This window comes from Lissotriton helveticus, chromosome 8 (genome assembly GCF_964261635.1).
Source record: "Lissotriton helveticus chromosome 8, aLisHel1.1, whole genome shotgun sequence".
NCBI classification, from domain to species: domain Eukaryota; kingdom Metazoa; phylum Chordata; class Amphibia; order Caudata; family Salamandridae; genus Lissotriton; species Lissotriton helveticus.
The window spans coordinates 1,661,417,640-1,661,441,141 of NC_136069.1; the positions used below are offsets into that span (position 1 = coordinate 1,661,417,640).

The 23,502-nt window shown below is 46.2% G+C and overlaps 1 protein-coding gene and 1 long non-coding RNA gene across 4 annotated transcripts in view; one reads left to right on the top strand and one right to left on the bottom strand.

Moving 5' to 3' along the window:
• The window catches only part of LOC144773610 (uncharacterized), a 358,494-nt gene that overhangs the window by 243,238 nt on the left and 91,754 nt on the right, over positions 1-23,502 (top strand). The window lies entirely within an intron of this gene.
• The window catches only part of LOC144773609 (transient receptor potential cation channel subfamily M member 2-like), a 1,291,174-nt gene that overhangs the window by 50,122 nt on the left and 1,217,550 nt on the right, over positions 1-23,502 (bottom strand). For all 3 annotated transcript variants that reach the window (XM_078658751.1, XM_078658750.1, XM_078658752.1), the window contains 3 exons: positions 23,332-23,418; positions 22,829-22,934; positions 12,015-12,116 (listed from right to left, as the gene is read on the bottom strand). In XM_078658751.1, coding sequence (XP_078514877.1) covers positions 12,015-12,116; positions 22,829-22,934; positions 23,332-23,418 — 295 coding nt within the window. The remainder of the gene's footprint in view (positions 1-12,014; positions 12,117-22,828; positions 22,935-23,331; positions 23,419-23,502) is intronic.

Consider the following 23,502-nt stretch of genomic DNA (forward strand, 5'->3'; position numbering starts at 1 on the left):
GTGAAGACGTGACGTACTTAAGCCTGTCCATGGGGAAGAACCGCAAACTGGTAATGAATAGAAACCCCTGCAAAGAGCACAAACATCCTTGGTAATCTTAGGATCAGTATATTAAAATACATGTCCTGAAGATGAGGTATAACATCCGATCTTCCATATCCTGTGCTTGCAAAACCTAAGCAAATGACAGCATCCTGAACGTCTCCCTGCACAGGAATTCAGGATCCTGAGGATTTGGATCGAATAAGAGAGCAGCCCTTCTTGGAAACCAGGAAACACTGAGAGTAGCACCTCTGCCCAGTTTCCTCCTCTAAAGTATACAAAAAAATGATGGATGCTGTACTTAAATTAATATCAGCCACTGGTAATTCCTTAGGGCTACATCTCTATCCATTGTTATTTTGCACACCATGTCACCTCAGTTTGGACCCAGCTATATGTTAATCTATTTTGACCCTACTTCAATTGGAACAACTCAGGACTGGTTTTGCCTTACCTATGGGCTCATTGGCAGGATCCAGTGACGCAGTGTGCATGAGATGCACATCTGGCCATATCTGTCTCACTTAGGATGACACGCCAAAGAATGTATGTCTTTGCAATTTCTTCTTCTTGTACTAACTCCACTGATCCCTTCTGCAGCAGGGCCACTACCTCTTGGTGGAGGATCTAAAGAGCGTCATTTGGAGAAAAGGAGTGTTTGGCAGCTACTGGTAGAAGGGTAGGGTATATTCCATGTCAATGACTTGTAAGACCCACTGGTTTGACCCCTCCTTCGACCATCTTCGACAATCAGGATCAGGATCTCGCCGCTTGCCCTCAGCATTCCTGGCATATCGGGCTGCGTGTTCGGGGCTGTACACAGGAACAGGGCCGCCTCAGACCGCTGCTCCTGAGAGCGCTCTGAGCGCTTTGATCAAGAGCGGCAAACCGAAGCTCTGGGGTAGACGCTGATGAAGCACCGCGTTGGAAGTCTCGCGGGAATTTAATGACCCACACGCCGCCTCGACCTGCTAACCCAAGGCCATGCTGATGAGTGACTATAAGATGAAGCGACAGGCAAAGGAGCAGAGGGGGGATAATGTTTAAAGTAGCAAACTGAGAAGGAATGACCCGCCCCGCCTGACCTTAAAATGGCGACCGGCGAGGACAAATGAGATCGGAACATTAAAATATCCCCAATCGATAGGCGGTTGCCGTCCTTCTCCACTCCCATCCTGCTAAGGCAATAACTACAGCGGGACTGGCATAGTGCAAACGAAAAAGTGGTCTAAAAATAAGAATTGATAAAATCAGAAATTGGGGAAGCAGGACCCACACCGCCTGACCCTAAAATGGCGGACACCCTGAACAAACAAACAAACGAGCTTTATATAATTACAAACTTCCTATTCGAGGTCAGTGCTAACCTCTCGCCTCCATAGCTCCACACCTTGGAGCTTAAGTGAAGATCAACACTGGAACAGAACACAGCAAGCTGATAGCAGGATCGCCCTGCCTGACCCTAAAATGGAAGCCTCCTCAGACGTCCTGAATGGGAAATAAGCACACTTAAGCACTTTTGTTGTGCTTAATTGCGGTTAACACAAGAAGAAAAGAAATTCAACGGAACAACATTTAAGAGAGCGCATTCCACCATAAGAGACATTAACACCATTGCAAGTGAATCAACTAGCAAGGATGGCCGATAACTTAGAATTGGTAGGCATAAGTGCACACTGCATAATATATCCTTCCCGCCTATCCAAGACCGCAGTTAAGAAATACAAACAATCTTATGAGGAAAAACCCGAACACATTGATTTCTGACCCCTCATTTAACCCTGTCAAAGGCATGATTATAAATGACCTGATGTTTTTCACCAGTAAAACGGCTAAGTGGCGCACTGTCATTACAGAGATGCTCAACATAAAAGCTGTTAACAATACACCACATGGCACAAAATTCTTGATCATACCATCATCAAGACTCAGGGCAGACCTGTGCATAACTGTGTACAAGAATGGAATAGTGCTTATTCAAGCTGCCAATAATGATTTAGAAAAATTTGACAACATATTTTTATCATTAAAAGAATGTGTAGAGAACCCAAAGGTTCTACTACAGCGGAATGCACAAGTGAACAACCCAGACATTATTCACTCTACCACAACATGCTTAATGTCACCTAGTGAACCGCAGGATCAACAGCAAGAAACACCACTAGGAGACACAGGAATCCTACTACCAAGAGAACTTCAGCATCAACAATCTACGAAACGAGGAAACAGAACGGGGATGGAAGACAGCCTTGAGGGAGAGGACGCAGAGAGCACAGAAACAGCGATAATTTGTGAGTGTACTGCCCCGGCACAAATACAGAAGGAAGAATCATCAACGCTAGACCAGGAGACGGATCCACAAAGATCATCAATACTAGAAGACAATACGAAGAATGAGGACAGTCTGGATTAAAGAGAATACAGAGAAAACAGAAACACCCATATTGACACAAAGATCATCGATACTGGAAGACATCACGGAGAATACAGAAACCACTAACAGTGAATACAAGAATGAGAGGATGGACACCCCTAATACGTCGCATCATACCCTGAGAGATATTAAAGGGTTACAGGCACAAATTGACAATATATCACAGGATATCCTTAGCACAGGGAAAACAATGGAAAAGATTCTGGAACTCACAATAAGCACGCATTCCAAAATAGAACATATCCAAGAAGTTCTGCATAATTCTCAAGAAAAAAGGAAGGAGATAGCCATGCCATCACTAAATAGGCAGAACCGTCCAGATAGGAGTCCTAGTTATTTAACAGAAGATGAAACCCTATCCCTACTCCGGACATATGAGCCTCCAGAACATAGTAGAGGGGAAGAAATAAGAACAGTTCCGATTGATGCGAATAGAACAGCCAGACATAAAGAAAGGAAACCTAACCTTAACAAGTCCAATTATCTAACAACTTGTCTGAACAGGTCTCTAGTAACACAAGAACACCTCTGAAATGCCTACTGCTCAACTGTAGGTCCGCAGTAAAATATGCCTCAGACATCGCGGCCCTCATTATTAGCGAGGAAATTGACCTTGCAATCCTAACAGAGACATGGCTGTCGGAATCATCATCTACAGTTATGGATCTGCTAGTGCCCCCTCAATACAACATAGTAGGACTAGACAGACCAAAAAAGATAGGTGTGTTAGACCTGTCGGCCCTTTGGGTGGTCCCCTCGAATTATTATTTATTTTGGTCCCTTTTTGCCTCCTAACTCTTTTTCCCTTTGTATCCACTGGAATTTTTGGCGTTGTCCTAGGGGCTAGGTGCTACCTTGCCCCTCATTTTTTATTAGGTCCTGGCTGCCCCTACAAAATGGTGGCTTGTAACTGTCACAAATTTTTACCTCAGGAACTGATGCCATAGGAGTGCATGGAGAAGTTCTAGAACCTTCTAGCTGGTTCTTGTGGCCAGTAGCCAGTCTATAAAAGGGCCAGAACCAGGGTGGCCATTTTGAGAAGAGTGACCAGAGAGCTGGGGTAGGACCTGGTTCAGCGAGGAGTGAGGCGGTAGCGTGGGGAGGAAGGCACTTAGGGGAGCCAGATTGACCTGTGGGCCGGCGACTTTTTCTTGATTGATGTGACCCCCTATCTACGGACCAAGCCCTACCTTTCCTCTAATTCCCTACAGCATTTATGGGCTCCTGAGTAGCTGTTCCCAAGCGAACTCTGAGAGCTGAAAGTGATTAGCTTGAGAGAAATCAGAGGCGATCGCCTTTGACAGGACACTGAGGAAATCAGAGATACAAGGAATTATCCTCAGGCAGCCTGCGACGCTGTGTCTAGCAGAGTTGTGAAGCTGGCTGAGGCGGGAAGCAGAGCGGCGGTCCCATCGGCGGGGAATCTCACTCACCGTGGGGGAGATCCCGGGGCACTGTGTGGAGGACCTTGTGAAGAGGCTGTCACCCTTTCTGCACCGGAGTTTGCCTGCTGCGAATTCCCTCCGCGGAGGTGGTGAGAGGAGAGCCAGCGGATGCAGTAGAGAAGCAGAGCGGTGGCTGGAGTACTCCTACGGCAGGTTCGTGGTTAAGGAAGAGGCAGAGAGAAGCAGACGGAGGCCGACTGTGGGCGGACTCTGTCGGGCGTGAGGAGAGCACGCTGGAAGATCCGACTGACGGCTCGTCGATCAGCAGTGAGGAAGCGGCCTCCAGATAGTGAAGCGAGTGAAAGCAAAGGGAAGCGGAAGCCTTCCCCCCCAGTCCGTAGGTAACGGTGCGGACATCAGACCTGAAGCAGACTGGCAATGATATCAAGACCAAGTAAGCAGGGAAACTAGACGGGCGGGTGGTGAGACTCGTAATCAGTCCTGATCGCCTTGAACCTACCGAACTGCACAAGGGACAGTGCGTGATAAATACCTGACTCACCCCAACTATTGAAATACCTGAGCAGTTCGGCCCTGCGGGGAAAGTCACTGATTGTAGGTAGCTGCCTGCGGAAAGAGTTCAGGGTCACGCAGTGAGCTCAGGAGAGAGGAGGTGTGACAGGAATGTATTAAGGGCACCTATTCCTGTTGTTCGTTTGGGGCTGATAAGTATTGCTGAATTACAATCTGTCAAACGATGGTGTCATAGAACTGACGAACTGTCCGTGAAACCTGACCAAGTATTCTGCTTACTTCTATGTAGATAATCAGCTATCTGAAACTACTTGCACGTATACCAGTGGGGGGTTGCTGAGCAGCTGTAATCCCTAATTAATATGGATATTGTGTCTCCACGGGTAAGGTATCTGTTGGTGTTGATTTAAAAGTGTTTTATTCTTGCTGATTACCCTAATTTGGAAACTGTGTAACCCTTGAAGGGAGAGATAAGTTGTAGATGCTTTCGCTGATTCTCTCTCAACAAGGGACAATAAGAAGTATTGATTAATGTCTTGAAGAGCCTTATGGAAGCCAATGAGTGAATGTAGATACATTTATTGAACTGAATTTATACACTGCTAGAAGACAAAAAGATATCCAAAAGATTTTATAAAGCAGTCATATTTTTCTAAACTGGTGTAGTGTCATTTTTAGTGGATGGACGCCGTCTTACTGTATGAATGTGATACAAATACAACACAATTGCTCTGGGGATAGGCCTTGCCACCCTGTGCTATGCTACCCAATGTAGACTGGTAGCACCAGGTCTAACAAGGTGGTATAGCCTGCATACACCGATCGGACATAGAAATCAAACAAAATCAATGCGACTCCCTCGAATCCTGTGAATACATGGGTCTAAATATACGATCCACTGAATATCAAAGATGTAACTTAAATGCCCTATACCATCCTCCTGGAAACAATGCCACTTTCATAGATCAGTTAATGGAGATCACGGAAAACTCTAACACCTAACGACATATTCCTGGGCGACTTTAACTTACACTGGACGACAAGAAAGACAAACAGATCAGTGTTCTTAAAGACTTTTTAACGGAGCTAAATCTTACCCAAGCTTGCACACAGCCGACGCACGCAAAAGGAGCAACACTGGATTGGATAATATCAAAAAACAAGAACATAGTGATACACTCAGTTATGCAATGTGACTGGTCCGATCACCATGCAATAACCTTCCTAATACCCACCTTGAAAAGGAATAAGAGCACGCAGCCTGTAAAACTAAAAAAAAACCCGGGACAACAAGGATGCGAATATTGAACGGCTAGTTGAAAACTGTGAGAAAGGTCTGAATACTCCAGACAACGTGCAGAATGTAAATGACCTAACGGATCACTACACTACAACAATAACTAATATAGTCAACACTACCATGCCATTAAAACGGAAAAGGATCACAGAAAAGGACAAAAACCCTTGGTTCAATGAGGCGCTGAATGATGATAGGCGAAAACTAAGACTTGCTGAAAGAAAGTGGAGACAACACCCTACAACACCCGAACTGAAATCACTCTGAAAAATTAGAAATGAGTATAACAAAAAGATCCTCAACTCCAAAAAAGAATATTTTAGATCAGAACTAGATAATGCTAAAAACCGGCCAATGAAGCTTTTCGAGATTTTAAAGCAACAATCCAACAAATTAGCCAAAACGACCCAAGAAAGCACCAAAACTCAGCTGAATTGCGAAGAATTTTCAACTTTCTGCACCAACAAGGCCAACACTTTGGAAATAGAGCTGAAGAAGGCAGCAGACAACATGCCCGTCAAACCACACAGACGGATCAAGCCCATCCTGGCAATCAACCTCGATGAGGCAAAAAATAAAGCACATTTGGTTACCTTCAAGCTTTACGATCAGAATACTATTGCCAAAATATTATCGGATATCAAACCCAATAACCATTATAATGACCCTCTACCTGCCAAATGTATACAAAAAATTAACCACATCGTCATCCCCTATATGGACCAGAATAATAAATGCCTCGCTATCACGAGGGATACTTCCCGATTGCTTAAAAACAGGCCAAGTGGTTCCCATCATCAAAAAACCTACAGCGAACCCAGCAGACCCTAATCATTTTCGCCCAGTTATCAATATTCCAGTACTGGCCAAATTAATCGAGAAATGTGTACAAAAACAACTGAGCCACCACATTTCAAATTTCACACTTCTAGACTACTGCCAATCCGGATTTAGAACAGGCCACAGCACAGAAACAGCAATCCTGCATATTGTCGACGATGCATTACAGGCCCTAGATCAGAATAGAACATGTCTACTAGTACTTCTGGACCTGTCCTCTGCTTTCGACATGGTAAATCATGTAAAATTACTAAGCAGGCTGCATAACAGGATGGGAATATCGGGAAACGTGCTTAAATTGATTGAATCCTTCCTTCAGAATAGAACTCAAAGATTTTTGGTCAGCCAGACTATCTCCTTCAAGTCCTAATGTGATCGGAGTCCCTCAAGGATCTACACTATCTCCGTCACTCTTCAACCTGTATGTCGAACCTCTGACAGAAATTCTCAAAGACACAAACATATCTTATCATATGTACGCAGACAACACACAGTTATACATCAAGATCGCTTCTCTGGAAGATATCATGTTAATGAACGAGGCCTTAAAAAAGTCATTAAACTGGTTGACCAGCAATCATCCGAAGCTAAATGCACAAAAAACAGAGTTCCTGTTAATCTCTCCACCTAAGAACAACACAGAAGTGAAAGAATGGGCTAAATTGATCACAGCACTAAACTGCACACCTACTCTAGTGGACTCCGCAAAATCATTAGGAATCACATTAGACAAGAACCTTGACATGAGAACCCATATTAAATCTATGGGAAAAAATGCACGCTTTCACCTGAACTATATTAGAAAAGTGAAACCATTCATCTCAGCAGCTGATCTCAAAATGGCAGTACAATCCTTAGTTATCTCAAGGATTGCATATGGATGTACTACTTTAGCAGGTCTCCCAAAAATGTCCACGGCACCGCTAAAAGCATGTCTCAATACTGCTGCAAGGCTCATCACCGGAGCCAGGAAATTCGAACATATCACACCACACCTGAAATCTTTAAACTGGCTACCATACGAAGTGAGAATCCAACTGAAAATGGCATGTATCACCCACAAAGCGCTTCACTACAAAACACCAAGATACCTGGCTCAGAAAATAGAGCTATCTGGAGGAAACAGACCGGCCAGGAGTGCCAAGGAGCTGCTGCTGAGACCACCCATCTTCCGAAAGAAGAAAACATACGACAGAGCTTTTTCGGGGGCAGCGCCTAGAATCTGGAATTCACTCCCTCCAAATGTTAGGAAAATTACTAACACGGCAGCATTCAAGAGGGAAGCTAAGATTTTCCTAATGAGTACGTTCCTCACTTAGGCAATAAGAGACATCACCGCCGCCGCGACATTTGTCGGGACAAAACAGAACTGCAAAGAGAAGTAAATAGAAAGTCTCTAATTGCACTGGGAATAACTTAGAGGCGATATACTTACCCAGAATATTAAGGAAGAATGCACAGATAAAGACTAGTGGTCCTATTTTTATTGTACTACAATTTACAGTACTGTAGGCAAATAGAATTTCATGTATGATAACCTTGAAGACTGACACCTTTTGAAATTATATTAGAATATGCACATGCCGATGGCCATTTGTAGTTGAATATACTGCGCCTTTGTACATTGTTATGATATAATGCTTTACAATCATACTTACCCACCACAGATCAGTATGAATCGTTTTACTACATAACTTTATACCTAACTACCCCATTCTCTGAATAGTTATGATGTACAGTATGTATCCCTAACCCACCTATTGTATTGTATTTGTATCTGTGAAGCACTCTGATACCCAAGGGTCACGTTCGCGCTATACAAAACTTTCTAAATAAAAAATAAATAAAATAAATGATGATCTGCCAAGCATGAAGAAAAGAGGATGCCCATCCTCCAACCGGCATCATGTCCTCCTTCACAGGGTAACTAAGGATGAGGGTTGGACTTGTTGATCACATCCCTTGCCTCTATTTCTGTCCTGAAGGACCAGAGGGTTCTGCTGTGCTTGACTGGGAGGTGCAGATTGGTTCAATCTGCTCCAAAAGGCTCTGCCAAAGGCCTTTGGTCATTAAAATGAGCAAATACTCTTAGGGTCCCAGAGAGATAGCTGTGGCTCTTCCTTTATTAAAGTATTCATGCACTGCGTTTCCCTTGTGACAAAAAGCCACTCCGCATCAAACGGCATGTCTAGCAAAGTACTCGTTACATCTGTGAAGAAGCCTGTAGAGCAGCATAACCAGGCATACCTTCTCAAGCTAACAGTTGAACTTGTGGTCCTGGCAACACAGTCCATCATGTCCAAGCCCACCCTGATGATGTGGTGAGAGGCATCTTGTCCATCGCGGGCTACTTCTTCAAAGTGGTCCCTTAGGTGTTCTGCTGGGCACCAAGGATGCCACGTTAAAAAGGGCAGGAGTATAGCGACCCATAAGACAAGTGGAATTCAAAGAGCAAAATTCTAGTCTTCCTGCACAAAAGGACTTCCCCTCCCACACCTACCAATTTGTTTGACTCCCTGTCCGGGGGTGATGACATCATAAACAATCCTCGTGCCAATCATTGATGATATCTTTCCCTATGGCAGGGCTTAAACCTGTCTTTTGGGTGGAACCATGTCCTTAGCATTGCACCAAAAACAATCTTGAGAGCAAAATATTTTCACCTCAGAGCTGAGGGAAGAAGCTCTGGAAAATATTTAACTGATGTCATGGTACCAGGGTGAGCACTATATGGCTCCAGTGAGTTCACCACAACTCAATTTCTGGTGTTGAGTCGGAACACACATGGGAGATGGCAGAAGTTTCCAGATCTAGAGTTGTGCCTAAGATATTCAAAGATGAGGAATCTGCAGGTAGAAGTATTCATCAGAAAGGTAGTGCATGTTGCAGTAAAGAACAAAAAGCAGAACCACTGTTGTGCTCTCACTTTCTCTCTCCCAGCAATGGACATGCTATTTATAGTTTTGACTGCTGCAGGCTTCCCCATAGCTGCCACCATTGCAGCCCAGTGTGTGATGATGTATCAGTGGATGAGGTCTATGCTATGCAATGCTGGTTTTACTAGTGCACAAGAATGGTGCTCTGCAGTGCATGTTCCAATCCTTGCTCCTTGGCACATGTGCGGTGTATTGAGCATGTCTAGAGGTGAACTATCCGCTCCCATCAAGCTCCCAGTACCACCAAGCGGACTGCGTGTGAATGGCACTTTGTTGAGTATGTGAACTTTGTCTACACTCATGCCCTGGTGCACTAGGACCTGCATCAACCAGGGACAGCAGCTGGTAGAAACTACAGCGGAGCTGTTTATGTGACACCAGAGGTTGAGTTCTGGAGCAGAGGGTGGATGTCTGAGCACTAAGGTGCCCTATAGAAAAGGCCTAAGACTCGGCTCACTGATGTTATTACAGCATGGTGATGCCAGTAAGCACAACTATTTGTGCAAGTGAGGTGGGGGATAATTAATCTTAATGGGAAATGGCATTGGGCACAAGAGGCCTACCTGAGATCAATGGGAAAAGGCTCTTGAAAGTAAATATATGGACAGCCTGAATCATAAATCCACCCCCCCCCCCACAAACCCCAATCCTTCTGCAGAATCATTAGCGCATGAAGACCCCCAACGCTGAGATGTGGCGGATGAGGACTCAGCTTGGGAAAAATTCCTGCAGGGTTGTTTCAAAAGACAGCACGCCTTCAACCATGATGATATTGAAAACATTGAGGGAAATCATTAAAGCACTAATGGTGGAAAAGCAAACCAAAAGCACTCTTATACCCCTCACAGACTAGTAATCACACACTGCCAGAGGCCCTCCTACACCCCTCACAGACTAACAATCACACACTACCGGAAGCACTCTTACACCCCTAACAGACTAACAATCACACACTGCCGGAAGCACCCCTACACACCTCACAGACTAAATCGCACACTGCCAGAAGCATTCCTACACCCCTCACAGACTAACAATCACACACTGCCAGAAGCATTCCTACACCCCTCACAGACTAACTATCACACACTGCCGGAAGCATTCCTACACCCCTCACAGACTAACTATCACACACTGCCAGAAGCATTCCTACACCCCTCACAGACTAACTATCACACACTGCCGGAAGCATTCCTACACCCCTCACAGACTAACAATCACACTCTACCGGAAGCATTCCTACACCCCTCACAGACTAACAATCACACACTGCCAGAAGCATTCCTACACCCCTCACAGACTAACTATCACACACTGCCGGAAGCATTCCTACACCCCTCACAGACTAACAATCACACTCTACCGGAAGCACTCCTACACCCCTCACAGACTAACAATCACACACTACCGGAAGCACTCCTACACCCCTCACAGACTAACAATCACACTGCCGGAGGCACTCCTACACCCCTCACACACCAACAATCACACTGCCGGAGGCCCTCCTACACCCCTCACACACCAACAATCACACTGCCTGAGGCACTCATACACCCCTCACACACCAACAATCACACTGCCGGAGGCACTCATACACCCCTCATTGACTAACGATCACATACCACCTGAAGCACTCCTACACCCCTCACAGACTAACAATCACATACTACCAGAAGCTGTCCTAAACCCTTCACAGAATAACAATCACACACTACTGGAAGCTGTCCAAAACCCCTCAGGGACTAAATCACTCACTGCCGGAAGCATTCCTACACCCCTCACAGACTAACAATCACACACTGCCGGAAGCATTCCTACACCCCTCACAGTCTAGCAATCACACACTGCCGGAAGCATTCCTACACCCCTCACAGTCTAGCAATCACACACAAAGCACTCCTCACAGACCAGCAATCACACTCTACCGGAAGCACTCTTACACCCCTCCCTGAATTTCAGTCATGCAATACTGGAAACATTCCTGCACATCTCACACACTAACTGCCCCTCTACAGACATTCCCATGCCCTTCATAGTAGTCAAACACTACAAGAAGCACTCTCACATCCCTCACACTAGTTCCCAAGACTGACCTAAACTTGCCTGGTAGGAATGACAACACACAAGTGTCATGCTTCTGTATTCTCAGGCAGTAGCTGTAGCCACCACCAGAAACAGAATGGAAAAAACAATAGATTTGCCTTGAGTTTTTAGATATATGCAAGAACTACTGTCACTGACAATGCTTATTCGGTTAAACTGTATTATTTCTTTTTTTTCTTTTAAAGAAGTTAAAATTAGGTAATTTTATTTAGAACTTGGACATAATTATAGAGCATGTAAATTTGTATGTAACTTGGATGTATCTCCCCACAAGGCTCATATGATGAATAAATAATGATATTTAAAAATTCCAGAAAGAAAGCTAACATATAATTAGGTTTGCGCGGCTATATGGGGTGCACATCAGATTAATGTGTCTTTGTATACATATTGACCGCTCTGCCCTCCAGAAACATGCATTAAAAAGTCAACTATAAAAGCAGCACCTCCGTTCCTTTTTCTAGTAGAGCCTCGAACGTTTGCCAGAATTCCTTCTTCAGGATGGCTTTGAGTGTTGATGGCATCTTCTCATCTGGCCGCAGTCTGCCCTGAAACACAGGATATCACGGGTGAATGGAAGTCTGAAACATTCAAAACTTGCAGTCCATGACACATTCCAGGTGATGAAGGACATGGATCTTTTAAACAGAAACCTTGTAGTGAGCGTGGCACAGGTGAACATATCTTTAGAAGTAAAGAAGTGCTTATTCTGCCAATAGCTGTGGATGAGGCGAGTGCTATTTGTTTTGTCAATGCTTGTCATGAATGTCAGTTCCAAGATTGTAGCCATCACTTCATACAAATGAAATCTAGCATGTTCTGCTGGATCACTCAACTACTCCCTCAGTCACTCTTCTGAAGTGCTGTGTCTCGATTCTTACACTTCATCTTCAGACAGCAATTGGGTATTTCTCAAACCCTATAACTTTAGGGTGGTGAAATCAATGGCCTGCATCCCTGCTTTGGAAATAGTTCCAGGACAACTGGGGAACATTTTAACAATTCTTTATTGTTACTTATTGCAGATGTCTGAATAAAATCTATTGCAGGTGTGGCTGATTGTGATTTTTGGTGGTGACAAAAGGTGTTCATCAATTTGGATTATGACACCTAAAAGGTTTGAATGGACCTCAAGCAAGCCCTGGTATCATGGACCATTTCTGGATTCACAAATATGCAACATGTTTAACAATTATAAGAAGAGAGAAAGCATGAAAGCATGTTCGAGGAACATGTACTCCATGGTCATGGACGAAAATCACTGATTGATGGAGGGAGGGGGGGGTCTGACCTGTGTTGTGAATTGTAATAGACTACTGTCAACAAATATGCATTGCTGCTGAGGTCACAGCAAGCATTAAATATATGGCGCACTTTCCCTGTTTGCGCCATGGCGCACCTATCAAAAGGTGTGGCGGGTGTAAACAGGGACAATGTGCTGTATTAGATTATTATTATGGTGAAACAAATGTTCATTTGCAGTATTCAGCTTCAAACGCACATTACCTAGTGGGCGAGCGAGAAGCTTCAGCCCCCAGAACTCGGATTTAGTGCGTGATGCCCATTATTGCTGGTGGGAGGGCGGGCAGCTGCCAACACGGACAGTGGGTAGGGAGGGTGAGGGCAAGGAAGTACCAGTGTGGGCAAGCACCAAACCAGCGTGGGATGGGTAAGAGGGGAGATAGCCTGCAAACACAAGTGCTCTTATGGGGTGCTGAAACTTTAATTAAACAAGCATTTGCAATGCAATAGGTCTCGCATTTGCGAGAGTTTAACATTTATTTATCTGAATTGCTAACACATATATAAAAGGCAATGTCATTTACAATGCTAATAGCTTAAATGCTTGTAAATGTGAGACTTATTCAAAGAAGCAGCAGCCATTGCCCTGGGCCATAGCTGCCAAAGTTTCAGATTGCTTATGTGTGAGAATTTCAATTTTTCACTGTAGTTATGAGTGACATTCAACGACTAGGAGTGACACTTTCTTGTGAGCAAAATCACGCAATGAAGAATGTGGAAACATATAAACAACCTAAAAAACAATCATTTGAGCAATCAGAAACTTGCATTTTTCTGTACCAGCCAGTAGAAAATTAACCCTTCCACTGCGGAGCCTATTCCGCCGCAGTGCTAACGGGCGGGCGGAGGGGGCCGCGCGGCGCTCCTGCGCTTTCTGACGGAACCGCTCCGTCACGGCCCTCGGGTGAGCTGTGCTTGTGACGGAACAGTTCCGTCACGGCTCCGACCGTTCGTTAAAACATCAGTGCAGGCGCGGAATTCGCACCGCGCAGGCGCAGCGAGCGGGCCGTGACAGAACAAGCGTGGGAGGGGTTAAAAGAAAAAATAAATAATCACAAAAGCTGGTATTTTCTCCCTCATTAGAACATACTACAATCACAAGGTAGAAAGAAGAAAGCACTTTAAACATGCTTTAGAACTGCACATGGTGATCCAGAAAAGGTATAAAATACAGATGGCTTGGTGCGAACATGAACAAATGTTAATAGCCGGTATATTTGTTTAATGCCCTGCAATCCTACCTTGAATAGTGCGGAGCCGACAGATTTGAGAGGCGCCAGCGGCTCCATTCTGGCTTTAGGTGCCATAGATAGATACAAGCACTGCCAAAGTCAATTGGTCTCGCCAATCTGAGAGCTAAAAGCATGGTCAATGACATTGTCAATGACACTGAGTTTTACCTATATGTTATGGAGTGGAGTGGATTATGTAACCTACATAAAGTGGATTTATGTAGGTTGGTTTGGAATTGTGCGCCGTGGAATAGGGTTGTGTTGAGCGGAGTTATGTGTAATGGAAACATGTGGCATGGTGTGCAGTAGAAATATGTAAATAACAATTATATGTACTGAGTGTACTGGGATTATGTGAAGTGGCATTGTGTGTAATTATGTAAACTGGTATTTTGTGTTGTGGAGTGGTATGTAGTGTAGTTTAATTATGTGGTGTGCTATTGAATTCTGTGGCATGATGTGGAATTCTGTGGTGTTTATTGGATGTAAGAGGCGTGTTTAATTGTGCTGTTGACTTGAATTATGTGGTTTGTTGTCGAAATGTGGTATGGAATGGATATTTGTGGAGTTTAATTATGTGGCGTGGTTCTGTTTGGCGTTGTATGAAATGAAAGAAGTTAACATGCTGCGAGATCCCATCCTTCAGAGACAGCAGCTGCATTATGACTTTAAAATGGAACCACTGAATACAGCTCAGTGCACTGCCCACTACTGAATGTGGGCATGTTCTGGCATGGCAGCAGAAGAATTCATATGATGATTCATGGAGATGGTGCCCTGCTCAACATCACATGAACTAAGCAGGCTGCGGCAAAGTATCCACGGAGAGGAGGAGCAAAGCCCTGAGGAGTTTAGTGCTGTGTGCTAGAGTAATTTTACTCCTAATTTACAGGGAAAGCTACTGCTTGCTAACTGGAGCAGTAACTTCACGTTAGACTATCCATGGTCAATAAAGGCTACGTTGCTAATGGACTTTTTATCTATGTGTAATAATCAATGTGGAGGGAATAAGAAGCTATGATCCATTCAACTTCCAAAGGTTAAATCAAAAAATCAAGGGGAGAATGGATCACTTGTCCTGTGAAATCAGGGTCTTAGTAGTGTTGCAACCCTATAAAAACCCTCATAAAACTTACACAGGCCAGTGGTGGTATATCTTGATTCTCCGCCTTAGTTATCATTACAGCATTATCATGGGGTTCTTAGATAGTACATATGCTGTCCTCCACCCGGACTTTTTATCTAGCCAATGCTTAAAAGCAAAACAAAGTGTGCAGAATGGGATAAAAATCCACAATCAAAGCAGACATATTAGGCAATACAAAAAAAGCATTTTAACACAGCAAACACTAAAGCCCACACTTACTGACATGTTCAGGCTTTTAAAAGATCTGATAAATGATGCAAAGGGGAAGTACTAAAACATGTTAAAGCTTTTGAGAGGAGTAAATTAGACCTGCTCTGCCATGAATGCAGCTTCTTCGCTCAACATGATTAAAAACAGGGCTTTAAGTAGGCTGGGTCCTGCCAGTGCTCAGCACCGGCAGTTTTTAAAAACAGGCGCTGACAGGTCCCTATCTGGATCTTCATTTGTACCCTTAGGGTGAAAAAAAAATATGTCACTGCTTCTGATGTAACATCGAAGAGACTCGTTTTTCAGTTTTATATAGTGCAAACTTGGAGCACTTTACATGAGCACCAGTTATTTTACACAAGGGACAAATATTTTTTTGAATCACAGGACGTCAGGCTCGAACCTGTTTTTTTCAGGTTGGCTGCTCTGCCTTACGCCACAACCTCGCACACAAGAGCGAGTAGCATTTTCAATATTATATACAACAAAGTGATAATTGATGCTTATTTATCTTATACAACTTACAACCATTGACAAAGCCAATAAATAGTAGTTTTAACTAACGCCTGTTGGACCTGGCCTCGTGGCGTGGTTCCCCCCGGCCCTCAGCGCCCAGACAGTTACCCCTGCGCAGCAGAAAACCCCGGTCGTCCCGTCCCCTGTCCGCCCCGCTCCCTACATGACCCTACCAAACAGACAACCACCACGCATCCCGCCATCTATCCTCCCAGTACCGGACGCCCAGAACCCGCATCACCCCAGAGGGCCCCCGGTAACCATCACCCTCCCCTGAGATCCCTGACTCCATAGCCCCCTGCATGATCCCGGGCCCAGCGAAACCTAGGCTCCAGACGCGCCATGCCCGGCTGGGGGGTAGAGGGTTTCCTCTGAGTGAGATAGGGCCGAGTAGTTTCGATCACACCTCCGGCCTCCCCCTGGAGATGGGTTTCCAGCACACCTCTGGCCTCCCCTTGAGGACTGGTTTCGATTGCACCTCCGGCCTCCCCGAGTACTGGATCCAGGCCCTGCTGGGTGTCTGGAAACCCCCGGACTCATCTTCAAGGGATCAAAGGGCCGGTCAGCAGGAAACCCCGACAATCAGCCCCGGGGCATCAGATAACCACCTGCGAGGGTCCAGACTTCAAAGGGGAAAGAACTATAACAGGGCCCGCTCTGGAACTAGCGGGCAGTTGAATCCTGGATGACGAGAGCCCCGCTGACCTGGTCGTGGCTCAAACCATCTCGGAAGAAGATCGCTTCCTGAACTTTGGAACCTTTGCTGGAGCCCTGCTGACTTGGTCGCGGCTCCTTGAACCATCTTTGCTGGAGCCCTGCTGACATGGTCGCGGCTCCTTGAATCATCGTTGCTCGAGCCCTGCTGACTTGGTCGCGGCCCCCTGAACCATCGTTGCCTGAGCCCTGCTGACTTGGTCGCGGCTCCCTGAACCATCTGTGCTAGAGCCCGGCCGACGTGGTCGCAGCTCCCCAAGAACTTACAAACACTTGACCCGAATGTAAATATATGACCTTTTTAACCTGCAAGAACGTAATAACTACTGCTTGATAAAGAACCGGTTACTCAGTACCAGACTGTGTGGTGTGTGGTTATAGCGTAGCGGAATCTCTGCACGTACGATCTTAAATGAGAAGACCCCTCCCGTGAGGGTCTTACGCCTGTGCTCAGCAGCGGTCCTGGGAGAGGTCGGTCCCGGGGTGGTCCGCAGAATGTCCTCTGTCCCCCCTGAGAACGCCCCTTTTAACAATGCCCAATTACAGCGGCCACGCCCCTATAAGAGACCCCCCCCCCCCAGTTTTGTCGTCTCAGCTGAAGCCCTGATTATTTAATAGAAAACTTACAAGACAGGAAAACAGTTTAACACAAGTGGGAAACGTGGAAGATGCAATAAATTGGAAGCTAGAACGGGCGCCGAAGCAAGCTGAGCACACACCCGAAGGAAGGTAAACAGTGTAATATGAGGTGGCAACAGACAGAAGCAGCACATTTAGACAGGAAACTTAACAGGCAGGTTGTGAAGCGCTCCTTCTTGTGAATCCGTGGGTACAAAGATCATCAGACCTCAGCTCCGGCCCCTCAGCTCTTCAACTTTAATTACTAGGCCGTTCTTTTTATCAGGATGCGCTAAGCGGCAAGTCAGGTTGCAGCTGGGAGAGCTGACTCAGCTGACAAATAACTTTAAAATACCGGCCTGGCTGTACACGTAAGTGACTTTCAATGGCATACACAGTGGTCTGCTCTGAAAGTAAAAGTGTGCATGGCATGCTGAATGTTGCAGGAAAGCATGTCACACCTTCGGTAAGAGAAACGCATTGAAGCAAATAGTGCTTACAGAGTTAAAAAGGCATCCATGTAACAACTGATGTAAAAGGGCCAGAAGACCTGGCGGTACTAAGGAGGGACTAACAAGCCTATTAACGAATTAGAAGCCAGCATTTACAAAGGACAATGACACAAGCCAATGACACATATGGGCGGAGAGTGGGTGGGGCTTCTATTCCATACTCCAATACAGCATGCCGCAGAGCAGCGCATGCGTTGCCCAGGCTCAACCTAAAAAGTGCCTCCAAAAGCATGGGACAAGTGGAAGGACAATGGGTGCTGAAAGGAAGCAGTATTTGATCCATGCTCCAAGTTTCTCCTTTTCCCTAAAAAAAAATTAGTCTGCAAAAAAATCTTCAAGTTTATGGTATTTTAAAATGCATTTTAGTTGCATTTTAAATTCTTGCTTAAGACAGGGGGATATGAGCACATTAGTTTTATCAATACTTAGTCACATTGCCTCCTACCTACGTGTCCAATTATTAGATTAGACGCCACTTATTCTACCTTTGGTACTTAATGAAATTGTGTACTCAAACAATTGTATTTATTTGTTGCGGTAAAGGAATTGTGCTGTATCCCATTTCATTATAAAATTGGTGGCTATTTCTCCTTAAAGTTCCTAAATTAATTTACGGAACTCCGCGCAGAACGGTTGCTGCAAGATCGAACAAAGTTTTCCTATTGTGGGCTTGATCAAATAGATTCTTTTTCATTCTCTTTTTGTATTGCGTGTATTGTGTACATAATTATCCCACTTATTTGCTGTGATTAAGGGACTATAACTGTATTTTATAATCCAATTTCATTGTGATATTTGACCTATTTTTCAATGTTGTTTTGTTAGTATCATTTTTTCTACCTGTAGTATTTTGTATTTAATTATTGCGCTTCGTCAAAGGCCGTTCTGGACAGCTATTTAAGCCCATTCGTCTCCCTTTTTAGGTCTCGCCTGACCCAGCGCATGCGCTGTTCTGGCGCGACATTTAGTGAGGGCTCAAAAAATGCTACCATGGCCAGCCTAGAGCTACAGTGCATGTGCGCGTGCTTAGGAGCAGAGGCGCCAAATGGCAAACCTAGTCATGCTCATTAAGCACCCGCAAACACTTTCTCTATCGCCCGCGATCACTTTAGCAACGCCCCTTTGAAGTTCTCGTTCAAAGAACATCAAGCCTCAAAGAACATGTTGCGTTAATGCTTTGCTGCGCGCGTTTGACTTACAATGTGCTTTCTCTTTCCACAAACCACAACACCACACCCCACCACCACCACACACCCCACCACACACACACCACGCACCCCACCACACACCCCACCACGCACCCCACCACACACCCCACCACGCACCCCACCACACACCCCACCACACACCCCACCCCACCACACACACCACACACCACACAACACACACCACACAACACACACCACACAACACACCCAACCACAACCACACCCAACCACAACCACACCCACACAACCACACCCACACCCAACCACACCCACACCCAACCACACCCACACCCAACCACACCCAACCACACCCACACCCAACCACACCCAACCACACCCACACAACCACACCCACACACAACCACACCCACACACAACCACACCCACACACAACCACACCCACACACAACCACACCCACACACAACCACACCCACACACAACCACACCCACACACAACCACACCCACACACAACCACACCCACACACAACCACACACACAACCACACACACAACCAACCACACACAACCAACCACACACAACCAACCACACACAACCACACACACAACCAACCACACACACAACCACACACACACAACCACACACAACCACACACACAACCACACACAACCACACACACAACCACACACAACCACACACACACAACCACACACAACCACACACACACAACCACACACACACAACCACACACACACACAACCACACACACACAACCACACACACACAACCACACACACACAACCACACACAACCACACACACACACAACCTGTTGGACCTGGCCTCGTGGCGTTGTTCCCCTTGATCCTCAGCACCCCGACAGTTAGCCCTGCGCAGCAGAAACCCCTGGTCGTCCCGTCCTCGGTCCTCCCCGCTCCCTACATGATCCTACCAACGGACGGCCATCCCCGTATCCCGCCATCTATCCTCCCGGTACCGGGCGCCCAGAACCCGCATCATCCCAGAGGGCCCACGGTAGCCATCACCCTTCCAGAGACCCCCGACTCCATAGCCCCGGCATGACCCCGGCCCCAGCGAAACTTAGGCTCCAGACGCGCCATGCTCGGCTGGGGGGTAGAGGGTTTCCTCTGAGTGAGATAAGGCCAAGTAGTTTCGATTGCACCTCCGGCCTCCCCTTGGAGGCTGGTTTACTCACAACTCTGGCCTCCCCAGAGGACTGGTTTCGATCGCACCTCTGGCCTCCCCCCCCCCCCCCCGAGGACTGGCTCCAGGCCCTGCTGGGCGTCTGGAAATCCCCGGGTGCATCTTCAAAGGATCAAAGAGCCAGCCGACGGGAAACTCCGACGATCAGCCCCGAGGCATCAGATCCCCACCTGCGAGGGTCCAGACTTCAACGGGCAACTGAACTATAACAAGGCCTGCCCTAGAAGTAGCGGGCAGTTGAATCCTGGAGAAGAGAGCCCTGCTGACCTGGTCGCAGCTCAACCATTTTGAGAAGATCGATACTGGAACTTTGTAACTTGTGCGAGCCCTGCTGACGTAATCTTCGTGGAGAAGGACAATCGTGGAACCTCGGAGCCCTGCTGACGTGGTCGCGGCTCCCCAAGAACTAACATACACTCTGTTCACTCCGGATCGAGCCCTGCTGACCTCGTCGCGGCTCGAAGAGTACTCTGGTCCGGCTGGACCATCGACACTACCTGTACGACCTGGCTCGAGAAGAAGTGAGTGGAGCAGCCAGTACGACCTCCATCTACCGTATCCCCCGGCTCGAGGATTGAGAGCTGTGCGCAGGGTTTGCTTCGTACTGGTCTCAGTACTGTGACTGTCCCGCTTCCCTACTCCCCACAACCGAGACTCTACGGATCCATAGATCGACTTGTAAAGACGTACTCGTTTTACCTCATATCTACTGTGTGATAAAGAATCTTGTTACTGAGCCCCACACACCCCCCCCCCAACACCACCCCCCCCCCCAACACCACACACACACACACCCCCCAACACCACACACACCCCCCCCCCCAACACCACACACACACACCCCCAACACCACACACACACACAGCCCCAACACCACACACACACACCCCCCAACACCACACCCCCCCAACACCACACACACACCCCCCCCAACACCACCCCCCCAACACCACACACACACCCCCCCCCAACACCACACACCCCCCCCCCCCAACACCACCCCCCCCCCCCCAACACCACACACCCCCCCCAACACCACCCCCCCAACACCACACACACCCCCCAACACCACCCCCCCCCCCCCCCCCCCCAACACCACACACACCCCCCCCAACACCACACACACACACCCCCAACACCACACACACCCCCCCCAACACCACACACACACACCCCCAACACCACACACACCCCCAACACCACACACCCAACACCACACACCCACCACAACCACAAACACCACACCCACACACCCACACACCACACCCACACACCACACAACCACACCACACCCACACAACCACACACAACACCACACACACACACAACACCGCACACACACACATAACCGCACACACAACACCGCACACACAACACCGCACACACAACACTGCACACACAACACTGCACACACAACACCACACACACACAAAACCACACACAAAACCACACACACAACCACACACACAACCACACACACAACCACACACACAACCACACACACAACCACACACACAACCACACACACAACCACACACACAACCACACCAAGCATTGGCATAGCCAATAGGTCTCGCCTTTTGGACCTTATAAGTGTTTATCCATGCAACAGTTGATGTGGTTGCACCAAGGATATGGTGCTCCATAGCTAAATACTTAGGTCCCAAAAGCGAGACCTATTGTCTATGCCAATGCTTGTTATAGCTATATTTCTTGTTTATTTCATGGTTGTGATATTATCTGTACAAATTTGTTCTCAATGAAATGCTGCTATACTTTTTATCCTTTTAAAAGTGTGTGACTTGTTTCTCATAACTTATACGAATAATATTTTATGGTAAAGGTCTTTATTTTCACAATGTAAACTGTATTTTTATTGTGTGATTCACTTTTAAGTGGACCTCTTTTTGAGTTTCATATCTTAATAAATTGAATTGAATCATGCTCTGCGAAACTGACAACACACAAAGTGGAAGTGAAGCTGACAAGGACAGATGAGGAGCAAGAAAACGAGAGAGACCATGAAGCCAACCAGTGGTAAACAATGGGTAGGCTCTAAGCTCCCTTTAAGTTAACAAAATGTCTCGCAAGCGACAGCACATGCGCTGTCTCAGGCCAGACTTAAAACTGGCCCCTTCGTCTGAGAATGCCTGATGGAGGTGAATCAAGTTCATCTCACTAGTTTAGTCAATCAGTGAATGGTTTCAGAATCTCGGTACTTCCTTAGCGATGGTTTTGTATGAATGGCATAAGATTATGCCTGAATGGCAATGGCATGAGTATCGGGTGGCTTGCGGAGCAAAAAAACGATTGATTTAACAGATCTGTGACTGGGGTAAATGTTTGCATTTTTCAGCATTCCGTCCATCATCTGTTCTTTTTTTCATTAATATCTCTGACATATGACACCATCATAAAAAATATTCTGCAATGAATGAGGTCACTCTTTAAAAAAAAACACACTTAGAAGCAAAGCTCTTCAATTAATGAGCAAATCAAGAAGGAACTTAAGTTGTTTCCTTCCTACAATTCCATTTTATGTCACCTGATATATGCTGCAGCAGCCCCCATTGGATCCATCTGGGACTACTGCCCTTCTCCACCTCCTCTGTCAAGCTTACCCCTGGAAGACCCCAGCGTTCTGATCCCTCACGTTTCACTGCCAGGACCTCAAGTACCTTCTTCGAGCCCTTCAGGGTAAAACAGCCATTCTTGTTTTTCTTCCAGCTGTAATGAGAATGTAGGCAGTCAACACTACAGCAAGTGAGTGAAATAACAAAATCTATTAGACTTAATGGAGTGACTGGTCTCAGCGACTGATGCCCATCATCTCATTAATCACTCTGCATTTATAGGGCATGCCTCATATTTACAATAACATGTGCCTACTGCATCAGGTAAACAATCTCAACCCCAAAACACAGACATTGAGCATAACTCCATATCAGTGACATGGACATGCACCTTTGATAAATCTGGTATGGATAAAACTGTTGACTTAATGCGCACAACATATTCTTCCTAACACTCTAGTGCAATGCATAGTACCCCTTTTAAAAGGATCTCTATTAAGTGTGGATGGAGCCTCATCTTGGAGGGGAATAGGGAAGTGCTCCGAACTTACCGTGTCAACATCGGATGTAGACAATGATTGGGTCCATACCACATCAGACTTCCTAACCCTCGTATCCCTGTTCGTCCCTCTGGATTCCTGTTTAAAATACAGCAGCAAGTCGTGGTGAGCATACACCTCAGAACATAATAATCCACATTTGTAAAGCGCGAACAATCACCC